This window comes from Quercus lobata, chromosome 8, assembly GCF_001633185.2.
Source record: "Quercus lobata isolate SW786 chromosome 8, ValleyOak3.0 Primary Assembly, whole genome shotgun sequence".
NCBI classification, from domain to species: Eukaryota; Viridiplantae; Streptophyta; class Magnoliopsida; order Fagales; family Fagaceae; genus Quercus; species Quercus lobata.
The window spans coordinates 18,455,347-18,474,806 of record NC_044911.1 but is presented as its reverse complement, the minus strand read 5'-3'; the positions used below and the strand labels follow the sequence as shown (position 1 = coordinate 18,474,806).

The window sequence follows — 19,460 nt, the reverse complement described above, 5'->3', positions numbered from 1 at the left end:
GATGCATTTTGGATGATTTTTCTATAATCTTTGTAGCTACTATCTGGTCTTTATGAAAACTCTGATGTAAGGCAGCCATCAAAGGTGAATAGGTAATATAGTTTCATCAACTAATGTCTAATGTATGGTCATTATAAGTAATCTATATGCAGGCAGGGGATTGCTGAGGCCACGGAGGCTAGAGCTCCAAATAAGCTGGTTTGCAATAGGCTCTCACTTAAAAACTGTGTTGGGTGGCAGGAGGATGCATGTAAAGTGAGTGGTGGTGCTTAGAAGGGATCCAGTTTTGTTGGGAAAGACAGGGAAGGCAGAAAGATGCTGGCTTGTTGCCACAGTTGCATTGCTGACCCCAAGATTGGCATTAATGCTTGGCTGTCAGGTAAGCATTAACTTTGGGTTTGAGTGTAGGTTTCCATTCTAGGCTTCTTTTGACTACTTGTACTGAATGGATGCAACTGCTATGTGGGATTAGAAGGTGCAGTTGGATGTTAGAACCTGGGTTTGAAGACGTTGGGATACTACAAACACAGTTACAACAATGCAGGTTTAGATTCATTAGTCAATTGGTGTTGGTTGAAGTCAGACAGCATGCAAGGCTTCTAGTAGCTTTGTAGTGTGAGCTAGAAGATAGTGTAATGTGGTCTGAGCCATCTGCTGACTTTGTTTTGCAATGCTATTTTGTTCTTCCTAGATTCTCTCTATTGTATTAAATGGGAATAAAAAGGAAAAACACTCAATACAAGGATCCAAGTTTCAAGTAACTCCTCAAATTGTAAATGTCATCATTTACTTTGACTTATAGTGCATAGTTTTTACATTTAACCATGCAATAAATCTAAAAGGAACCATTCAACAAAATAAAACTTTTCTCCCATGTACCAAACAAATTAGGTCAGAAATAAGTGCACAAGCATATTTTAATCCTGATACACCCAATTCCACCCCCAAAATAAGAAAATATATATATAATTACAGAAAGAAGCAAAATGAGAGACATGAGAAACTGAGCATAAGGAAAATTCATAACTCTGGCACGTATAAAGAGAAACTCTAGTATAAGATTGATCATTAACGCATTTTAAAGACCTTCCAAATTCCCCAAAACCCAAGACTTTCCGAAATGATACAAGAGGTTCACAAACACACAAGATTGCTTTTTAAATATTTAAGCACTCTAGAGTTACAGGTTGAGAAATGATACAATAGATTCACAAACACATGAGAATTCCTTAGTTTTTAAGCATCCTAGAGTTACAGGTTGGCAAAGGACAATACTAGGATACACAAGTTGCATCTATTGATTCAGAAGGCCTCTTGTATGATTAAGCATTTTCATTGAAATGTGAACCAAGCAGCATTGAACTTAGAGGGAACAAAAGAGGATACTCAAAACTTGAAAAGATCACAGTACATTCAAGTATGTTTTCCTGAAAGCCTGCAGCTCTAAAAACTAAAAAAGTAGCAAAACACAAGGAAAATTAACAATCTAATTGATCTTTCTCTTCAATATTCATGTCGTACTAACACACCTTCATAACACAACAGAGTTGATAATTTAGTAAATAAGAACAAAATCACACAGAAATACGTTTGAGAGTGAAGATCTCCTTGCTCGCACTCGCACATACCACAGAAACATTTCATTTGAGCTTTAACTTGTCAAGAAGTCCTAATGAGACCAAAACAGGAAAAGAAACCACTTGTGAAAACAATTTTACAAGAAGACTGATAAGGAAGTAAAAAGCATATATATATATGTGTGTGTGTGTGTATGGTCTTGCTTAACCCGATTCACAATTTTAGGATGTGATTAATAGCTGGTTGGTCATATCCAAAACAGGGTGTTAAAGGGATTTTAATTTTAAAAAAATATATTAGAGAAAAAATAAAGAGATAAAAGTAGGTAAACACTACAAAGATAAATGAAAGATGTGAGAGTGAAGAGAGAGACATACCCATGCTTAGCATTCACGGAATACCAAAAAAGGGTTGAAGGACATTCTTAGTGTCGGGACAGTCCCACTCCAGCGATTCCCACCATATGCCGCCCGATGAATAAATCAAAACGTGTTGAAGAGAAGGGGGAGCAGATAGTTGTCCATTACTAAGACGAGGCAGAGAGAGAGGGAGTCTCTTTACCTTTGGACATTCACGTAACTCAATCATTTCAAGAGAATCACAAACTATTACTTTATTGCTACTACAGATGGTCTTCAGTTCCGGTAGGTACCGTAATTCTAAAACCCTCAAATTGGGGAGAGTGATTTTGTTAGTGTCCATTCCTTCCTCCTCTTCTTTTATTTCTTCTTCAAATTCATCACTTGCTTCTCCTATTATTTCCTCTACTTGCTCACATCTGTAGACCCTAATAATTTCCAGGTTGTGTAGGTGTAGCAGCAACCCAGGTGGAAACAACTTCTTTATCTTAGAACACATGCATAAATAAATTATTTTGAGAGAGGAAAAGGTGTCAGATGGGATCCATGTCGATGCAGCTTTCTCTTTCCAAAATAATACGCGTAAGTTATCCAAATTTAAAAGCTCTAATCTCTCTAGAGTTTGAAGAAGAGGAAGGGTACAAGAAGAAGAAAAAGAAAGAACGTGCTCTATTCCTCCACAACGATTTAGATGTATACGTTGTAATTCACTTGTGTGGTTCAAAGATGGAACATCGCATAAACTTTTTAAATCGTGACATACTGCAATTTCTACGGATTGCACGTCTTTCGGTAGCACTAGGGCATCTCCTCTTCTTAAATTGCACCCTATTATATTTACTCCTTTGCCGACCAATCTATATGGTGAAATTCTGAAGCCCTCCCCCCACTTCCCCGCTCGAATTTGGTAACATGCAAGTCGCCTGTTCTCTAAGGATCTGATATACAGACTGAACTTGTCTGCGTCATCAAAAATGCCTGCAAAAGCTTCCAATTCCTTTAAGCTTGCCATCTCCTCTTCGTTCACTATTGTTGCCATCGAATGCCAATAAACTATGAGGTACTGTAAATGAGAGATTTTCGGTAAAATCCCAAGTGGCATGACTTTTAGTTCACTCGCATTCAAATTGAGGAATTTTAAGTTGACCAACATTTCTAAACCATCAGGTACTTCCGTAATTCCTGCTCCCTCAAGGTCTAACTTCCTCAATGCTGTAAGTTTTGCTAATGAAGGCACCTGCTTCAAGTTTTCACACCATCTAAGCCTTAATGTAGTAAGATTCTCCAAGCTAAAGACAGAATTCGGCAGAGATTCAATAGCAGTATCTGATAAATCAAGAACCTTGAGCCTACGCAAATGCTCAAACAAAGAATCTGGGACATTTTTTAATGATTTGTTACCTTGTAGCAACAAGGTTGAAAGGTTAGGACACCTGGGTGATACATTAGAAGGGATTGTTGATATGTCCTTGTACATCAAAGAAGCCTTTACAAGATCCTCTCTCCATTTTCCTTCATCTGAAAAATCTTCCAATCCCAAGTGACCTTCTACCATAAATTCAGGACTTGCAACCTGGAGGACCATGTCTCTTACCAAATCATGCATCTTCACAAAATTATCATTTCCACCTTCCAATAAGCAAGCATTTTCAAGTTTACTCAATATTGAATAGCCCCTATCAAACTCCGCTTGCCTATTCTTCATTCTTTCAATAATTCCCTCATCAATCAAATGTTCTATCAACTCTTGTTTGTCAATCTTGAAGTCTTCAGGGTATAGTGCACAATGCAAGAGACACTGTTTAAGTTTCTCACCTTTCAATCGTTCATAACTAAATTTAAGCGTCTCAAGCACCTGCTCCTCTCTATTGTTGGTCCTTATTACTGATGTCCTTAACTCTTCCAATGCATCTCTCCACTCATAATCATTGATTAAGGGTTTGAAACTTGCAGCTATTGTAACAATTGCAAGAGGCAATTGAGCACATCTTTCAAGAACCTCTTTTGCCATTGGTTTCAAATTTGGAATATTAAAAACATCACGCTCCATTTTATCCAAAAACAACTTCTGTGCCTCCTCTTTTGAAAGAAGCTCCATTTTAATATCCTTACAACTCATTCCTCGACAAACGTCAAGAAGACGAGTTGTCAATACTAATTTGCATCCATTTGCTGAAGTAGGCTCTGGAATTCCTACTTTTTCAAGAGCAAATGCTTCCCACATATCATCTAAGACTAGCACATGTCTATTCTTATCTTCCAATTTTGCCTTTAACTTGGCAGCCCTTTCTCTTACATCCTCAACTTTTGCGAGATTTAAATCCAACTTGCGTGCAATATCATGTTGTAATTGGATAACATTTAAAGACTTTGATACAGTGACCCAAATGACACTATTAAATTTGTTTTTCTCTTTTAATAGACGATTATTGATGTGCTCCATGACAGTCGATTTCCCTATACCTCCCATTCCATAAAGGCCAATCTTTCTAACATCATCATCCAACACCCATGCCCAAATTTCTTCCATTACTCTTTTAGCAGTGCTTTCCCCAATCAAAGTTGGTGTTGACATTATTTCTCCATTGCTTGGAGGTGGATCAATGACCAAACTATCAGTGAAAGCACCCCTTTGATAAAGTTCTTCCACCTCTCCTATCTTCTTCAAAGCAAGTTTTCCTATGCGTGCACGTGAGAAACACTTCCCTTCTCTAGCTTCGCGTTCAATGGCTTCTATTTCATCATTCATCATTTCTACATCTTGGATCCATCCTTGAACTTCTTCCTTTGGTGTCTTTCCTGGAAGAAGTTGTGCTTCCATTCTAGAGGATGTGTCTAACTTCCGACGTTCTAAATCCCGCCATTTGTTCTTGAGAATTATCCTACGTTCATCAGCGCCTCTATAATTATTGTAGTATTCATGAATTGGAGCAAATATCATTTTTGCAATCTCGAAAATCGGACCAACATCCATGTTTTTGTTCCTGCATATGTACCCAATATGTACATTAGACATTTTGCACATTTGTAACTAAAAATTAAAAACAAAATGGAAGAATTCATCTTTAGTTCCCAAGTTTTTAAAGCCATGGAGTTGGCTTGGATTGGTAAATGGTAAGTGGAAGAAGAGGTGGTGGTGGATCAATCAATCTCATTTTCTCTTTCACCACCCCTTCCCCCCCCCCCCCTCCAATGTTATTGTCTTTATAATGGACTGAAAGAAGAGATTGATAATAAATTCTAAAGTTTACTTGTCTAGTTAAAATTTTAAAATATGATTACAACACATCTAAATTTAGAGGAATAAATATAGGAGTATATATATTTTTAGTAGAGGAATTAATATATATTTTAAGTGAAAATAATAAAATTGGACAAACTAATAAGAAGCAAATAATAATTTAGTTCAGCTATTAATAATTCAATTTATGAATTATTAGACCAAGGTTATATGGCCAATGGTTATTATAAGAGAACTTGGCTTCTCCAATAGGTTCTAAAAATAGGCTTCTATCGATTAGAATATGTTTTTAGGGCAAGGATTTACTACAAACTAAGTTACAACAACTCTTGCAAAATGCATGCGTGTCAATGCCTCAAATAGACCCCATTTGGTGAAAAATTCAATCTTGAAACGGATAAATATAAGCCTAGATAGGTCACATCTAAGGCATTGATACCTTACCTTACATAGGCATTGGCTACAACTTAGTTTATAGCAAATCCTTACCTTTTTTATTATTACTATTTACTACTATTTTTTTTTTTTTTACCCCTGAGCTAATCAATATCCATGAAATCAAATTTTTTTTTTTATGGGAATGAAAAATTTTCACAATTTTTTAAAAAAATTATTGACGTGGCCTATTGTAATTGGTACATAACAAAAGTAGTGTTAATAAAATCCCATAAAAATGGGACTACATAAAAGTTGTCTCTAATATTGTGCTTTTAAAAAGAAGCTACGACTTTGATGTTTTTAGTGAAATCCCATAGAAATTATATGTGCAATTAAATATCATGATAATAATACAAACTTCTACTCTACCTTTTTCAATTTGAAAAGGCATGTTGATGTTAATCGAAAATCAGGGATTGTAATTAATAAGAAAGACCAACAATGTACACAGGCAGAGCATGTCTTAGTAAGCACCAAAGGCAATGAAAGAACATAATCTCAAACACATGATAATCAAAGATATAGCACACAAGAAAATACAATGCATAAGCACAGAGAAGAAAGTAACGCAAACGACCTAGAGCAGAACAATATAATGCAAAGCCACAGAGAAGAAAGCAACACAAACCAGAACAAGTTTGTACAGGGAAAATCAGATGGAAGAGTAGAAACAAAAGATAGCTTTAAAAGAAACAAATTTCTGCAGAAAGGAATGTTTCTCTCTGTTTGCTTTCAAATGGAAATGATTCGTTTCACAGTAATTCATCTTTTCAAAATGTTTAGCCCCAAAAGAACAGTTTTTTTTTTTTTTTTTTTTTTTTTTTTTTTTTTTTTTTAACTATAAGCAGGCTGGGGAATGAAGTAATGACCCAGTATATAAAAAGAAAGTCCACTTTTTCTTTTACATGAATGAAAATCTCAGTGGAAAAGATAGCTAAAATAAAAAAAGGAATGTATTACAATATAATCTTATATTATATATATATATTAAAAAAAAAAAAAAAAGAACATGTACAGTCATCTAATCCTATAAATATCTAAACCAAAAAATAAATAAATAATTTCATACGCACAGTCACATCAAAGATCTTAACAGTCCTTTTATCTCCAAAAGAAAGCCAAAGTAAAATACAAATTAGCAACAACTGTTTAGAAATCCGGGGAGAATCGAAGTTTAAATACATAGACTGATTGGCTGTTGTCATGCTGCTGCTCTTAATAAGCAACATACAAGGAAATAAAAACATATGTGTCAAGAAGATAACACAAATGCTAATCCTTCGGTAGAAACTACGAAAAGTAAAAGAGAGTGAAGGTAATAATGCAGCATAAGAAGTGAAATAAATGAGGAAGAAATCATGTGGACTTGCTTTCAGGCCATTGCACTGCAAGACAAGGGGAGACATCACTATTGTCACCTCAACTTCCGCGAAAGATGCTGGGAAATTGTCGTGGTGGTGTAAAGTCTTTTATTTATTTTTTTTTTTTACAAGATAGAAATTTTACTTTAATTTAATCTATGTGTATATATGTGTGAAACTCCCTCTTAGAGACTTAAATCCTAGTCGTTGCCCCCACACCCCACAAGCACTTATACTTGTCGAGAATGAATTATAATTGTGTTGTATTAAAGAAACTAACAAAGACTAATCACAAAAGGGAACCTTTAACCAACTTAGCTACACAAAGGGTCATTCTAGTGTACCCCTTCTTTTTGGGGGTATGGTATCCACGCAAATCCTGACCATCAAATCTAATGATTTTTAATCTGACCTGTAAAGTTGTGATTTCCATCTAGCCTTTGTTGGCTTTAATTCCATGCCAAATTTGGCTGTAATTCAGTCAATTGTTTCCCTGTATTTATGTGATTTTAATTGTAAAGGATGAGTGTGAGAGATTGGTAAAGAATCAAGCATGCAATGAAGATCAGTGCAGCTTTGCGAAAAGCTCGCAAGAAGCTCGTGAGTAAAAGAACCCGTGAAAAGGCCACGTGTGAAGCACATGACTAGAAACTGAAGAGTCATGCCAACCTGTCATTTTGTGAGTACTTGCAAGAAAGGCCATCTCGCAAGGTACCCACGAAACTCTCTGTTTGGCAAAAATGAAAAGTGTTTTCCTATTTCCTTTACATACACTATATATACCCTAATTATCCACAAAATTATAAGGAGTCATTTTCAAAGAGAACCCTAACAAAATACTTGAGAGTTAGAGATTGTCATACCTACAATCATCTACACCAATACTCTTGGTTTTCCTCTACTCCTAACTCTCCATCTATACATCATTGAGAGGTTCTTAGCCCAAACACTTACCTCACCCATCCTGAGTGTTAAGAGAAGTTTTGATGCCTTTAGGAAGTATTGGAAGAAGCCATTAAGTAGCATATGCAATTGGGCGAAATTGCGGGATCCAGAAAGCTAGTGAAGACAAGACTCCAAGAAATCCATTAGCAGTAGGAGCTTGGAGGGCTCAAGTAAATTAGGTAGATTAGGCTTGGAGGGTCTTTTTGATATTCATGTACTCCAACTTATTCACTAGTGAATCGATTTCGATTTAGAGGGTCACGGAGAGGTTTTTCGCCGAGTTCTTTGGTTTCTTTTTCGATAACATGTCTTGGTGTTATCTTGTGTTTGCTTCTTTCTTCCCTACTCTTTAAGCTTTACATTTATTGCTCATTGTACTTGCTTATGGCTTAGAGTAGTGTTATCGGTTTATTGCGCGTGCTTTACTCTTGTTCCGCGCTTAGATAACTTAGAATAAAAGCAATTAAACCATAATTTAAAATTGGGAGTCTAAACATTTAGTGGATACCGATTACCGGCAAGGCAAGTTAGCATAAAATAAAAAAATAAAAAAAATAAAAAAAGAACCATATGTCTCTCTCAATTCTAAAAGGCAAATCAAGTGCATGCAAGACTGACTAAAAGGGAATTGTTTTGCTTGGTTCACTCCTTAGAAAATTGCCACCAAAGCTCTGCCTAACTAGGACCAAAAAATGGCCTTGGTAGAGCACTTAGTGCTTGATCTCCAATAGAACTATCTCCTTGGACTCTCTCTAAGGTACAAAAATTTCAAACCTTTGTTTTTATCTTCTTCGTCTTCCTTTTTTTTTTTTTTTTAAAGATGATTGCTTTATCATATTTGATATATTGCATATTAAAAATTAGGTCTTCGTGTTTGTTTTATGTATTTGGAAATGTGGGAGTTAGGGTTTTTGATTGTTTCAATATGGATTTTGGATTTGAAGGTTTAGTAGAGGGGAAACAAAAATGGTGCCACAGAATGTGACAAAAGTACGGTCAGATCTCATGCTAGTACTACGTGATGTTACAATGGAACTGTCAAATGTGAGTAAAAAATAAGAGTACCAATGAATGTAACAAAAGTACGGTTCGAAATGATGTGGTACTAGTTCGGGAGAAAATAGAACCATTAAATGTGAGAAAAAAAATACGGGAACCATCGAATGTGACAAAAGTATGGTCACACCGATGTTGGTAAAAAATAAGAGTACCAATGAATATTGTAACAAAAGTACGGTTCGAAATGATGTGGTACTAGTTCGGGTGAAAATGGAACCATCAAATGTGAGAAAAAAAATACGGGAACCATTGAATGTGACAAAAGTATGGTCACACCGATGTTGGTACTATATCCAATGTGATGATGAACTGTCAAATGTGAAAAAAATAATAATAATGGTCCCACCAAATGTGAAAAAAGTACAATCATAAGTAATGTTGGTATTGCCCAATGTGACGATGGAACTGTCAAAATATGGAGAAAAAAATAATTATACCACCAAATGTGACAAAAGTATGGTTAGGGTAATGTTGGTACTACCCAATGTAACAATAGAACTGTCAAATATGAGAAGAAAAAAAAAAAGAAAAAAAAAAGAAGGTACCACCAAATGCGACAAAAGTACGATGATTAGTGATGTTAATACTATTTAATGTGACAATTGAACTATCAAATGTGAGAAAATTGTTGTATATATAGGTACATACATGGATAAGTTGTAATAGTGATGTTTGAGTTTGGAGAATATTGTTTCATAAAGTGAAAATTTAAGTTCTGGAATTTTCTAAGTGAAAATTCAAAATACAGCATTTTCAATTGGTCTAAACTTTGGCTCGATCGATCAAAATGGTAAAGAAAAAATCCTAGAGTCTCTGGATGTCTCGATCTCTACTCGATTCTTGTTCAACCGATCAAAAAGAGCACTCAATCAATCAAAAGTAACTTTCAACTGATCGAAAATCATGAAAGAATTTTCTGGTGATTGTTCAGAGAGTTTGAAGAGGTTTCAAGCCTTTTGAATGGTTTTATGAAACATTTTAACTCTCCATACATGCCTTTTGATGAAATATAACCCTATAAGTATAAATAGAGGCCTATGTTCACTTGAAAAATGGTAAGTTAGAGAGAAACACAAGAAATCCTGTAGTTATTCTCCAGAAATACCATCTGTAGAACCCAACGTCTTGGTTGTATCTTGGGGACAAATTTGCGATATCCCTTTAGCAACAATAGTGTAAGGGGGCAAATATTGTCTAAGGAAAACGATATTATGCCTCCAAGTTATCTATTTTCTGTTTGTTTTTTGTGTTAACCTTGTTTTTCCATTATTATTTTGTATAATATCCCTAACAAAAAGAATGGGTATTATCGAATGTAGCAAAAGTACAATCAGATGTGATATTGATACTGCCTAATGTGACAATGGAACCATCAAATGTAAAAAAAAATAAAAGAACCACCAAATGTGAAAAGAGTACAATCACATGTGATGTTAGTACTACACAATGTGAAGATGGAAACCATCAAATGTGAGAAAAAATCACAAAATGTGACAAAAGTATTGTCAAATGTTATGTTGGTACTACCGAATGTGACAATGTAACCATCAAATATGAGAAAAAAAAAATGAGAACCACCAAATGTAACAAAAGAACTGTCACGTGTGACGTTGGAGCTACACAATGTAAGGATGGAGCTGTCAAATATGAGGAAAAAAAAAAAAAGGACCACCAAATGTGACAAAAATACTATCCAATGTGATGTTGGAACTACACAATGTAAGGATAAAACTGTCAAATGTGAGAAAAAATAAAGGAACCACCAAATATGACAAAAGAATAATCACATGTGATGTTGGTATTGCACAATGTAATGATGAAACCGTCAAATGTAAGAAAAAGATAAAGGAACCACCAAATGTGACAAAAGAACAGTCACGTATAATGTTAATACTACACAATGTGAAAATGGAACTATCAAATATGAGAAAAAAATAAGGAAACCTTGAAATGTGACAAAAGTATTGTCAAATGTGATGTTGAAACTGCATAATGTAATGATGGAACCGTCAAATATGAAATAATAATAATAATAATAATAATAATAATAATAATAAAAGAACCACTAAATATGAAAAAAGTCTCTGATGGTTATATAAGAGATCTAGGGTTCAATCCCCGCCTACACCAAAAACTGATTGGTGTCTTGGTCTGATAATAAAGAGTTATTATCAGAAGTGGACGCCATAGGTTGAAATTCTCTTAAAAAAAAAAAAAAAAACAATCAAATGTAATATTGGAACCGCACAATATGAGATTGAAACTGTCAAATGTGATGTTTGGGTAACTTGGTATAACAGGTTGCCTATTAAGTTACCACACTTTTTTTTCCCCTAGGTACAGTAGAATTACCCCCTGTACAAGATATACACGGTAGAATTGAAATATCATGAGATTTATTATGCTCATATCTTTCTTAAAGTTTCTTTCTTTCACTAATCACTATTACTTCATTGATTTTCGGCTTTCCATCATTTCCATGGATCTCATCACTCAAGTCATGGTCTAATTAGTATCATCTTTTGCCTTAAGTTACGGATATCAACATTTCTATTCAAAATATTCATTTATAAACCTTTATGTTTTATTTTATTTCTCCATATATAATAGATCTTGAAAGTTGAAAGTTGAAAGCTATATAATTTTTTTTTTTAAAAGAAAATCGTTTCATTGTGCCCTTCTCATCAAGAAAAAAAAACCATTCAAAAAGAAATTATTGTATTGTGATTTAAAGTCAAAATTGACTGCCTCTAAAAGCTTGGTGTCATGATACATTTCAACAAAACCTCACTGAATAAACCCCCAAAAATGAATGACTGTTGGCTAACGTGTATGGGTAACTAAACGCCTTCCTTCAAATCTCACAAAGTGCTCACTCAGGATTGAGATCACCATCCGATTAACCCCACTCCCTTTTAAAATATTTTTTATTAATCTTGCTTTTTTTTCTTTATTTATTTATTTATTCAATGGTTGAAATTTAAAGTTATTTTGCTACGTTGATGAAAAGATGAACATATTTGATCATACATTTGGATGAGTTTTTAACAACTAATAATCTATCATAACTGGTTAAATAGTTCAGCAATGATCACAAATTTGGGTGAGCTTTTGACAATTAAGAAAAAAAAAAAAAAATGTCATACTTTAAGTTAAATGGTTCAGTTAATATTCGCAAATTTTCACTTTTTTGCCCTGCCATGCTAATTGATACACCTCTCAAAGCAATTTATAAAAACTAAACCCAATTTTACTATTCCCCTTCCACTTATTTTGATTTTGGGTTTCAATACAATTGTAAAACTTGAGACAACAATTTTAAACAGAGTTTTTTATATTTAATATCAGTTGTCTCACATGGCTTAAGAATATGTGTTGTGATATGTTTGTGGTATAACTTGCATCACCCTCTTTTAAATGTTACCATAATTTTTTAGTGGAAATTGTGGCATATCTTTGTGTTAGAATATCTGTGTTAGTTTATATCTTTAAAAAATCAATTAAATAATATTTATTTAAAATTTTATATTATAATTTTTATTTAACATGCATTTTTCTTTTTCTTTTTTATTTAGATGCAAATTAATTAATGACTAATTTTTTGTATTTAAATTTTGCTAATTGGTAAATACACTAAATTTTCATGTGTCAAGATCAATCTTAAGTAAGATTTTAGCAATTTTAATTTTGAAAATTTTCTTCCTATAGAAGCAATTATAACAAGTATTGTTGATAAAATTTTGTAGGCAATACATGTATTTGAGAAAGAATTAAGTCTTTTTATATAATCACGAATTTCTATATTACATGTTCGAACATCATTATTGTGGGGTCATGGGCCCAGATCATACAATTGGGTCTTGGGCTTCGGCCAAGAGCATGGGGCTTTGGTTGAGATCGTGAGAAGTCCGAGTTTGAGGAGGAATATCTCCTCTGATAAGCTAAACGCAGATCGGGTATAGATCCTAGTGATCAAAGTGACATTCCAAGAAGTTCTAATGATAGGGACGAGCAACATGAATGTAAAAGAAGGATAAGGACTCAAAAATATCTAAGGGAAAGCTACTACACCGCATTGAATGCCCTACAGCTAACTTTCTGGCCGCATTTATGTGGAAAAGACTCCTAAACAGTGCTACCTCGGCAACCACAACTCACAGAAGGCCAGAAAAGGTGTCTAATTGGATAAGCACTCAAGTGGTGGCTCAAAAGATCAACATGTGTAGGATCAAAATCATCCAAAAGGAACTATATAATGGAATAGGCCCTTCATGAAAAAGGGGATCAGGAAAGGAGAAAGAACAGATAAAGAACTGTAGCAATCTCAACAACTCCTGTAACCATTGTCATCCAGTATATACTAGAACAGAGCTCCTCGGATTGTGCTGAAGACAAACTTTCTTGTACAAACCTGGTTCATTTTTGTTTGATTGTCTTGGAAACTCATTATAACTGTTATCCCAGTCACTTAAGCCTAGTTCTTCTACCCACTCTCTACAAATTCATTATTTTGGGTCTAGGATCAAATCCAGTCCTTACAATTGGCGCCGTCTGTAGGAAGAGCTTGTGTGATAGTGAGTGCAACGGTTAATTATGGTAGGATCAGGCCCCCATCAGTAAGAGTCCCTGGGGAAAGCCATTATGGTGGCTAGTTTACTATGTGAGCAAGTCACTACATGAGGTACACATAGTTGTTGTCCTAACTCAGCTTCCGCTAAGGTCTATACCACGAAGTACTGATTACACGGGGAGGATGGCTAAATGGGGTGCAATTCTAGGGGCTTTTGACATCAAATACATGCCTCGTACCTTTGTCAAGGGCCAGCTCCTTGCGAATCTAGTGGCCGGGTTTGCTCAACCTCCATTAGAGGAAGTGGCAGCAACACAGAGCATGGATGGAAAATCGCTTGGCACAATCTCCCTTCAAGAAACTTTATTCTGGAGAGTATATGTTGATGGTGCAGCAAATCAAAGGGGCTCCACAACGGGGCTAGTTCTGGAAGGTATATATTGATATCTTCTAATCTTTTGAAGTGGTTAAACAGAACCTTAGCTATGCTAGGTCCTCGGACCTCCTGCTTTGGGGAAATTAACACACATTGACATCTTTCGAAGTGGTTAAATAGAACCTTAGCTATGCCGGGTCCTCGGACCTCCTGCTTTGGGGAAATTAACACTCATTGACATCTTTTGAAGTGGTTAAACAGAATCTTAGCTATGCTGGGTCCTCGAACCTCCTGCTTTGAAGAAATTAACACACACTGACATCTTTTGAAGTGGTTAAATAGAACCTTAGCTATGCCCGGTTCTCAAACCTCTTGCTTTGGGGAAATTAACACACAAAGAAATCTTTTGAAGTGGTTAAACAAAACCTTAGCTTTGCCGGGTCCTCAGACCTCCTACTTTGGGGAAATTAACACACAATGACATCTTTTGAAGTGGTTAAACAGAACCTTAGCTATGTTGGGTCCTCAGACCTCCTGCTTTGGGGAAATTAACACACCATGACATCTCTCTTCAAGTGTTTAAACTATAACTCAATCATGCCTTGGTCCTTGGACCAGATGATGTGGGAAAGTTAACACTCTATGACATCTCTCTTCAAGTGTTTAAACTATAACTCAATCATGCCTCGGTCGTCGGACCAGATGAGGTGGGAAAGTTAAACACTCCATGGCATCTCTCTTCAAGTGTTTAAACTATAACTCAATCATGCCTCGGTCCTCGGACCAGATGATGTGGGAAAGTTAAACACTCCATGGCATCTCTCTTCAAGTGTTTAAACTATAACTCAATCATGCCTCGGTCCTTGGACCAGATGATGTGGGAAAGTTAACACTCCATGACATCTCTCTTCAAGTGTTTAAACTATAACTCAATCATGCCTCGATCCTCGGACCAGATGATGTGGGAAAGTTAAACACTCCATGGCATCTCTCTTCAAGTGTTTAAATTATAACTCAATCATGCCTCGGTCCTCGGACCAGATGATGTGGGAAAGTTAACACTCCATGACAACTTTCAAAGTGTTCAAACAGAACCTTAGTTATGCATGGCTCCTCGGACCACATACTTTGGGGATTTAACATTCCACGATATCTATTTGTTTCTCACAAAGTGTTAAGACAGACCCAAGATTATAACCAAATCCTTAGATTGGTATCTCTGAAAGGAGTAATTTATAGTACAAATATGGGGTGCATGAAACGACACTCCCCCGGGTGTAAATCAATGGATCAAAGCAGAATTAGCTCTTAAGAATTCAAAACCCCAATTTTTTCCCCGGATGAGAGGAAAAAATCGGAGTTTTGAGGGGCTATTGTGGGGTCATGGGCCCAGATCATACAATTGGGTCTTGGGCTTCGGCCGAGAGCGTGGGGCTTTGGCCGAGATCGTGAGTAGTCCGAGTCCGAGGAGGAATATCTCCTCGAATAAGCTAAACGCAAATCAAGTATAGATCCTAATGATCAAAGTGACCTTCCAGGAAGTTCTAATGATAGGGATGAGAATCATGAACGTACAAGAAGGATAAGCACTCAAAAATATCTAAGGAAAAACTGCTACATCGCATTGAATGCCCTACAGCTAACTTTCTGACCGCATTTATGTGGAAAAGACCCCTTAACAGTGCTGCCTCGGCAACCACAACTCATAGAAGGCCAAAAAGGGTGTCTGATGGGACAAGTACTCAAGTGGTGGCTCAAAAGATCAATAAGTCTAGGATCAAGATCATCCAAAAGGAACTATATAATGGAATAGGCCCTTCATGAAAAAGGGGATCAGGAAAGGATAAAAAACAGAGAAAGCACTATAGCAATCTCAACAACTCCTATAACCATTGTCATCCAGTATATACTAGAACAGAGCTCCTCGGATTGTACTAAGGACAAACTTTGTTGTACAAACCTGGTTCATTTATGTTTGATTGTCTTGGAAACTCATTATAACTGTTATCCCATTCACATAAGCCTAATTCTTCTACCCACTCTCTAGAAATTTATTGTTTTGGGCCTAGGATCAAATCCAGACCTTACAATTATAATTATTTTCGTTATTATCTTTATGTTATATTATTTCAATATCTTCTAACTCTCTTTGATGAATTTCTTGCTCATTTGCAAGATTTTCACCTAAAATTATATTAAATTTTTGGATATTTCTAGCAATAAATTTATCAAGTGAACTTAAATGGGATTATATTAATTTTTATATTTTAATTTTTAAAAATTTATTCACATTTATATGTGTTTTTTTTAATAGAAATTTTATAATTTTAAAAAAATTATTTACAAATAAAACAAACACTATGTATAATATAGGAAAATGTTCGGCGTTTATTATTGAATTTTTTAGGAAATGTTTTTTATGGAAAAAAAAAAAAAGGTAATTAATAATTTGACAGTTTTAATCTCAAACATATGATAATCAAAGATTTATAGCACACAAGAAAATATAAGGTTATGTTTAGTAACAATTTTTGTTTTCTATTTTCAAAAACTTGTTTTTGGGAATATAAAAAAAAATTCTTGTATTTTTTAAATAAAAAATATGTTTGGTTAGTTGAAATTAGAAAATATATATATTTTTATGAAGACAAAAATAAAAATACTAAAATATGTTGTTAGTAGGATTTGAATTATAATACTAATTCATTAAATGAGATAGATTCATTAAATTAAATGTGTATTTTCATTACTTTTGAAAATTAGAAATTAAAAACAGCATTCTGAATGTTTTCAGTTTCCTTCACAAATTAAGTTTTGAGAACAATTTTTGTTTTCTATCCATTTTGGGTTGCCAAACAAGTTTTTAGTCTCAAAAATAGAAAATTGTTTTTGAAAAAAAAAAAAAAAAAAAAAAACAAACAAACAGTTGTCAAACATACCCTAATGCAAAACCATAAAGAAGAAAGTAATACAAACCACCTAGAGGTTAGAGCTAGAGCAGATCAAGTTTTGTTTTTCCTTGCATTATGCATAAACTAGAATGGAGGAACAGATCAACTTAGTTAGGTTTAACATGAGAATCATAGGTCTTAATTATTGCATGCAAGAAACTAACAACAAAAAAGTATATACCTTGAAAAGCGTACACTTCTTGATAGACTCTGATTGAATAAAGTAGAAACACACTAATTGAAGCAGAGGAGATAATAAAGAGGCCGCCAAACCTTCCTGCCAAAATATATATGTTTGTTTCGTGAGAACAGGGAAATTCGTAGTCAAAGAATCAAAAACATTTAAAGCATAAGCATTAAATGTTAAAAAGACTAAATACTAATAGGTAAGAGTCTAAGCAATACAAAACTGTGACATTTGACAAAAGCTTAGGAAAAGAAAAGTGGTAACCTTTTCCTATGTCTTTGTATTCATATTTGGGTCTGTTTTGCAACTGGGTAAATCTAAATTTTATGTCCAAATTGTCCAACTGGGTAAACGGAGTTTGATAAGTCTCAGTCAAGACCTTGATCTGATTCTTCTTAGAAGAACCTGAAAGTCGACATATAGCAATGAGATTAAAGCATGACAAGCTCATTGGTTTCCTTCTAAGTCCAATGAGAAGTAGATCGAACAAACAATACCATATGATGAAAAAGGGAGAAAAGTATCAATACAAGGAAAGTCATATGGAAGAAGGAAAAAAACAAGCTTTAAAAGAGACAAATTGCTGCAGAAAGGAATGGTTCTCTTGGTTTGCTTTCAAATGGAAATGATTCATTTCACAGTAAAAAATTAAAATTTTCATAATCTAAAGATGTACAAGGTACTATCACATTGACTTTTCTTCCCTCAAATTAATAACGAATAATAAGTAAATTTAAATGTATTAATATCACATATTCGTATAGATTAATAAAAAATTAAATTTTCTTTATGAAATGGTTCTTCTCCATCTTAAGAAAATATATAGAAAAGAAGCAAAAAAGAAAAGAAAAAAAAGGAAAACCTTCTTTACAAAATATTTAGCCCTAAAAATAAAAGAACAATTTTTCCGCCCTCTAATTTTATTTTAAACTATAAGCAGGTTAAGGAATCAAGTATGTACCCAGTATATAAAGAAAGGCCACTTTTTCAGTTTTCTTTTACATGAATGAAAATTTTAGTGGAAACGATAGCTAAAATAAAAATATATCTATTAGAGTTCCTCCTAAAAAATTACAATATAATCTTTTAAATTAAAAAAAAAAAATATATATATATATATATATATATGTACAGTCATCTAAAGCTATAAATATCTAAACCCAAAAAAAAAAATTCATACGCACATGATTCAAATCAAAGATTTTACCAGTCCTCTTACCTCCAAAAGAAAGCCAAATATACAAAAATAGCAACAACTGTTTAGAAATTCGAGGGGAAGTTTAAATACACAGACTGATTGGCTTTTGTCATGCTGCTGCTCTTAATAAGTAACATTCAAGGAAAGTAAAACACAGAGGTCAAGAAGATAACACAAAGCAACCCTTCTTGCTAAATGCTAATCCTTTGGAAGAAACTTCGAAAAGTAAAAGAGAGTGAAGGTAATATTAATGTAGCATAATTAAGTTAAATAGATGAGGAAGAAATCATGGGGACTTGCTTTTCAGGTCAATTCGCTGCAGGACAAGGAGATATCATTGTGGGGTAACGCTGTTTGGTTAAGCCGGAAAAAGTGGCTTTACTTTTGTTTTATCCAACTAGCTGAACAAGATTACTGATTACATGGTAATGGTAGAATTGAAATAACATGAGATTTTTGGCAAAATTTGCTTAATAGTTTTTTTTTTTTTTTTTTAGGAAAATTTTAGGAGAATAGCGAAATCATTTAGTTATATAGATTCTTTTTGGAACTTGAGTTTGTCAAACTCAAGTTTCAATCCAAAATCGAGTTCCAATTTGCAACCTAAACTAATTAAAATTCAGGTTTGATAAACTCGATTTTGGGTTGAAATTCGAGTTTAACAAACTCGAGTTCAAAAAATGTCTATATGACTAAATAACTTTAGTCACATGCAGTAAATTTTGTCTGAGATTTTATTTTTACTCGTATCTTTCTTTCGATCCCTATTTTTGTCCCATGAGGCATGGACTGTGTTCCACTTTATGTACCAGTAATAAAAAAATGACATAGTGGGGTATTATTGTAGCATAAAATAAGTGGAAATAGATGAGGAAGAAATCATGTGGACTTGCTTTCCAAGTCATTACAGCTGGGAAATGATCATAGGGGGGTAAAGTTGTTTGGTGTGAGGCAGATAAAGTGGCTTTGTAGATGTCACAAAGTGAACGGATTGGTTTTGTTTTATTAAAGTAACTATTCAAAATTAATCATGGAAGGGAATCTTTATCCAACTAGCTCAACATGATTACGTGATAGAATTGAAATAACATTATATATATTATTCCTATCTCTCTTTCATTCCCTATTACAATCAATATTTTACTGCCTCGCATGAGTTTCTTTCCTCAAAACTTCATTGATATTCGGCTTTTCCAT

The 19,460-nt window shown here is 34.3% G+C and overlaps 1 protein-coding gene across 2 annotated transcripts; it reads right to left on the bottom strand.

The window, feature by feature from the left end:
• Window positions 1-1,317: 1,317 nt before the first annotated feature.
• Window positions 1,318-18,489, bottom strand: LOC115957288 (disease resistance protein At4g27190-like). Of its 2 annotated transcripts, XM_031075501.1 has the most exons (5): window positions 18,285-18,489; window positions 17,330-17,470; window positions 17,060-17,155; window positions 1,956-4,921; window positions 1,318-1,669 (listed from the first exon to the last, which is right to left on the bottom strand). In XM_031075501.1, the coding sequence occupies exon 4, from the start codon at window positions 4,909-4,911 to the stop codon at window positions 1,969-1,971; it is 2,943 nt and encodes a 980-aa protein (XP_030931361.1). In that variant the 5' UTR covers window positions 4,912-4,921; window positions 17,060-17,155; window positions 17,330-17,470; window positions 18,285-18,489; the 3' UTR covers window positions 1,318-1,669; window positions 1,956-1,968. The 2 variants fall into 2 exon arrangements, with proteins under 2 accessions (XP_030931361.1, XP_030931362.1); XM_031075502.1 differs by lacking the exon at window positions 17,330-17,470.
• Between the last annotated feature and the right edge of the window lie 971 nt (window positions 18,490-19,460).

Coding starts and splice junctions, on each gene's coding strand:
- LOC115957288 (XM_031075501.1), bottom strand. CDS start 4,911: ATGGATGTTGGTCCGATTTTCGAGATTGCAAAAATGATATTTGCTCCA.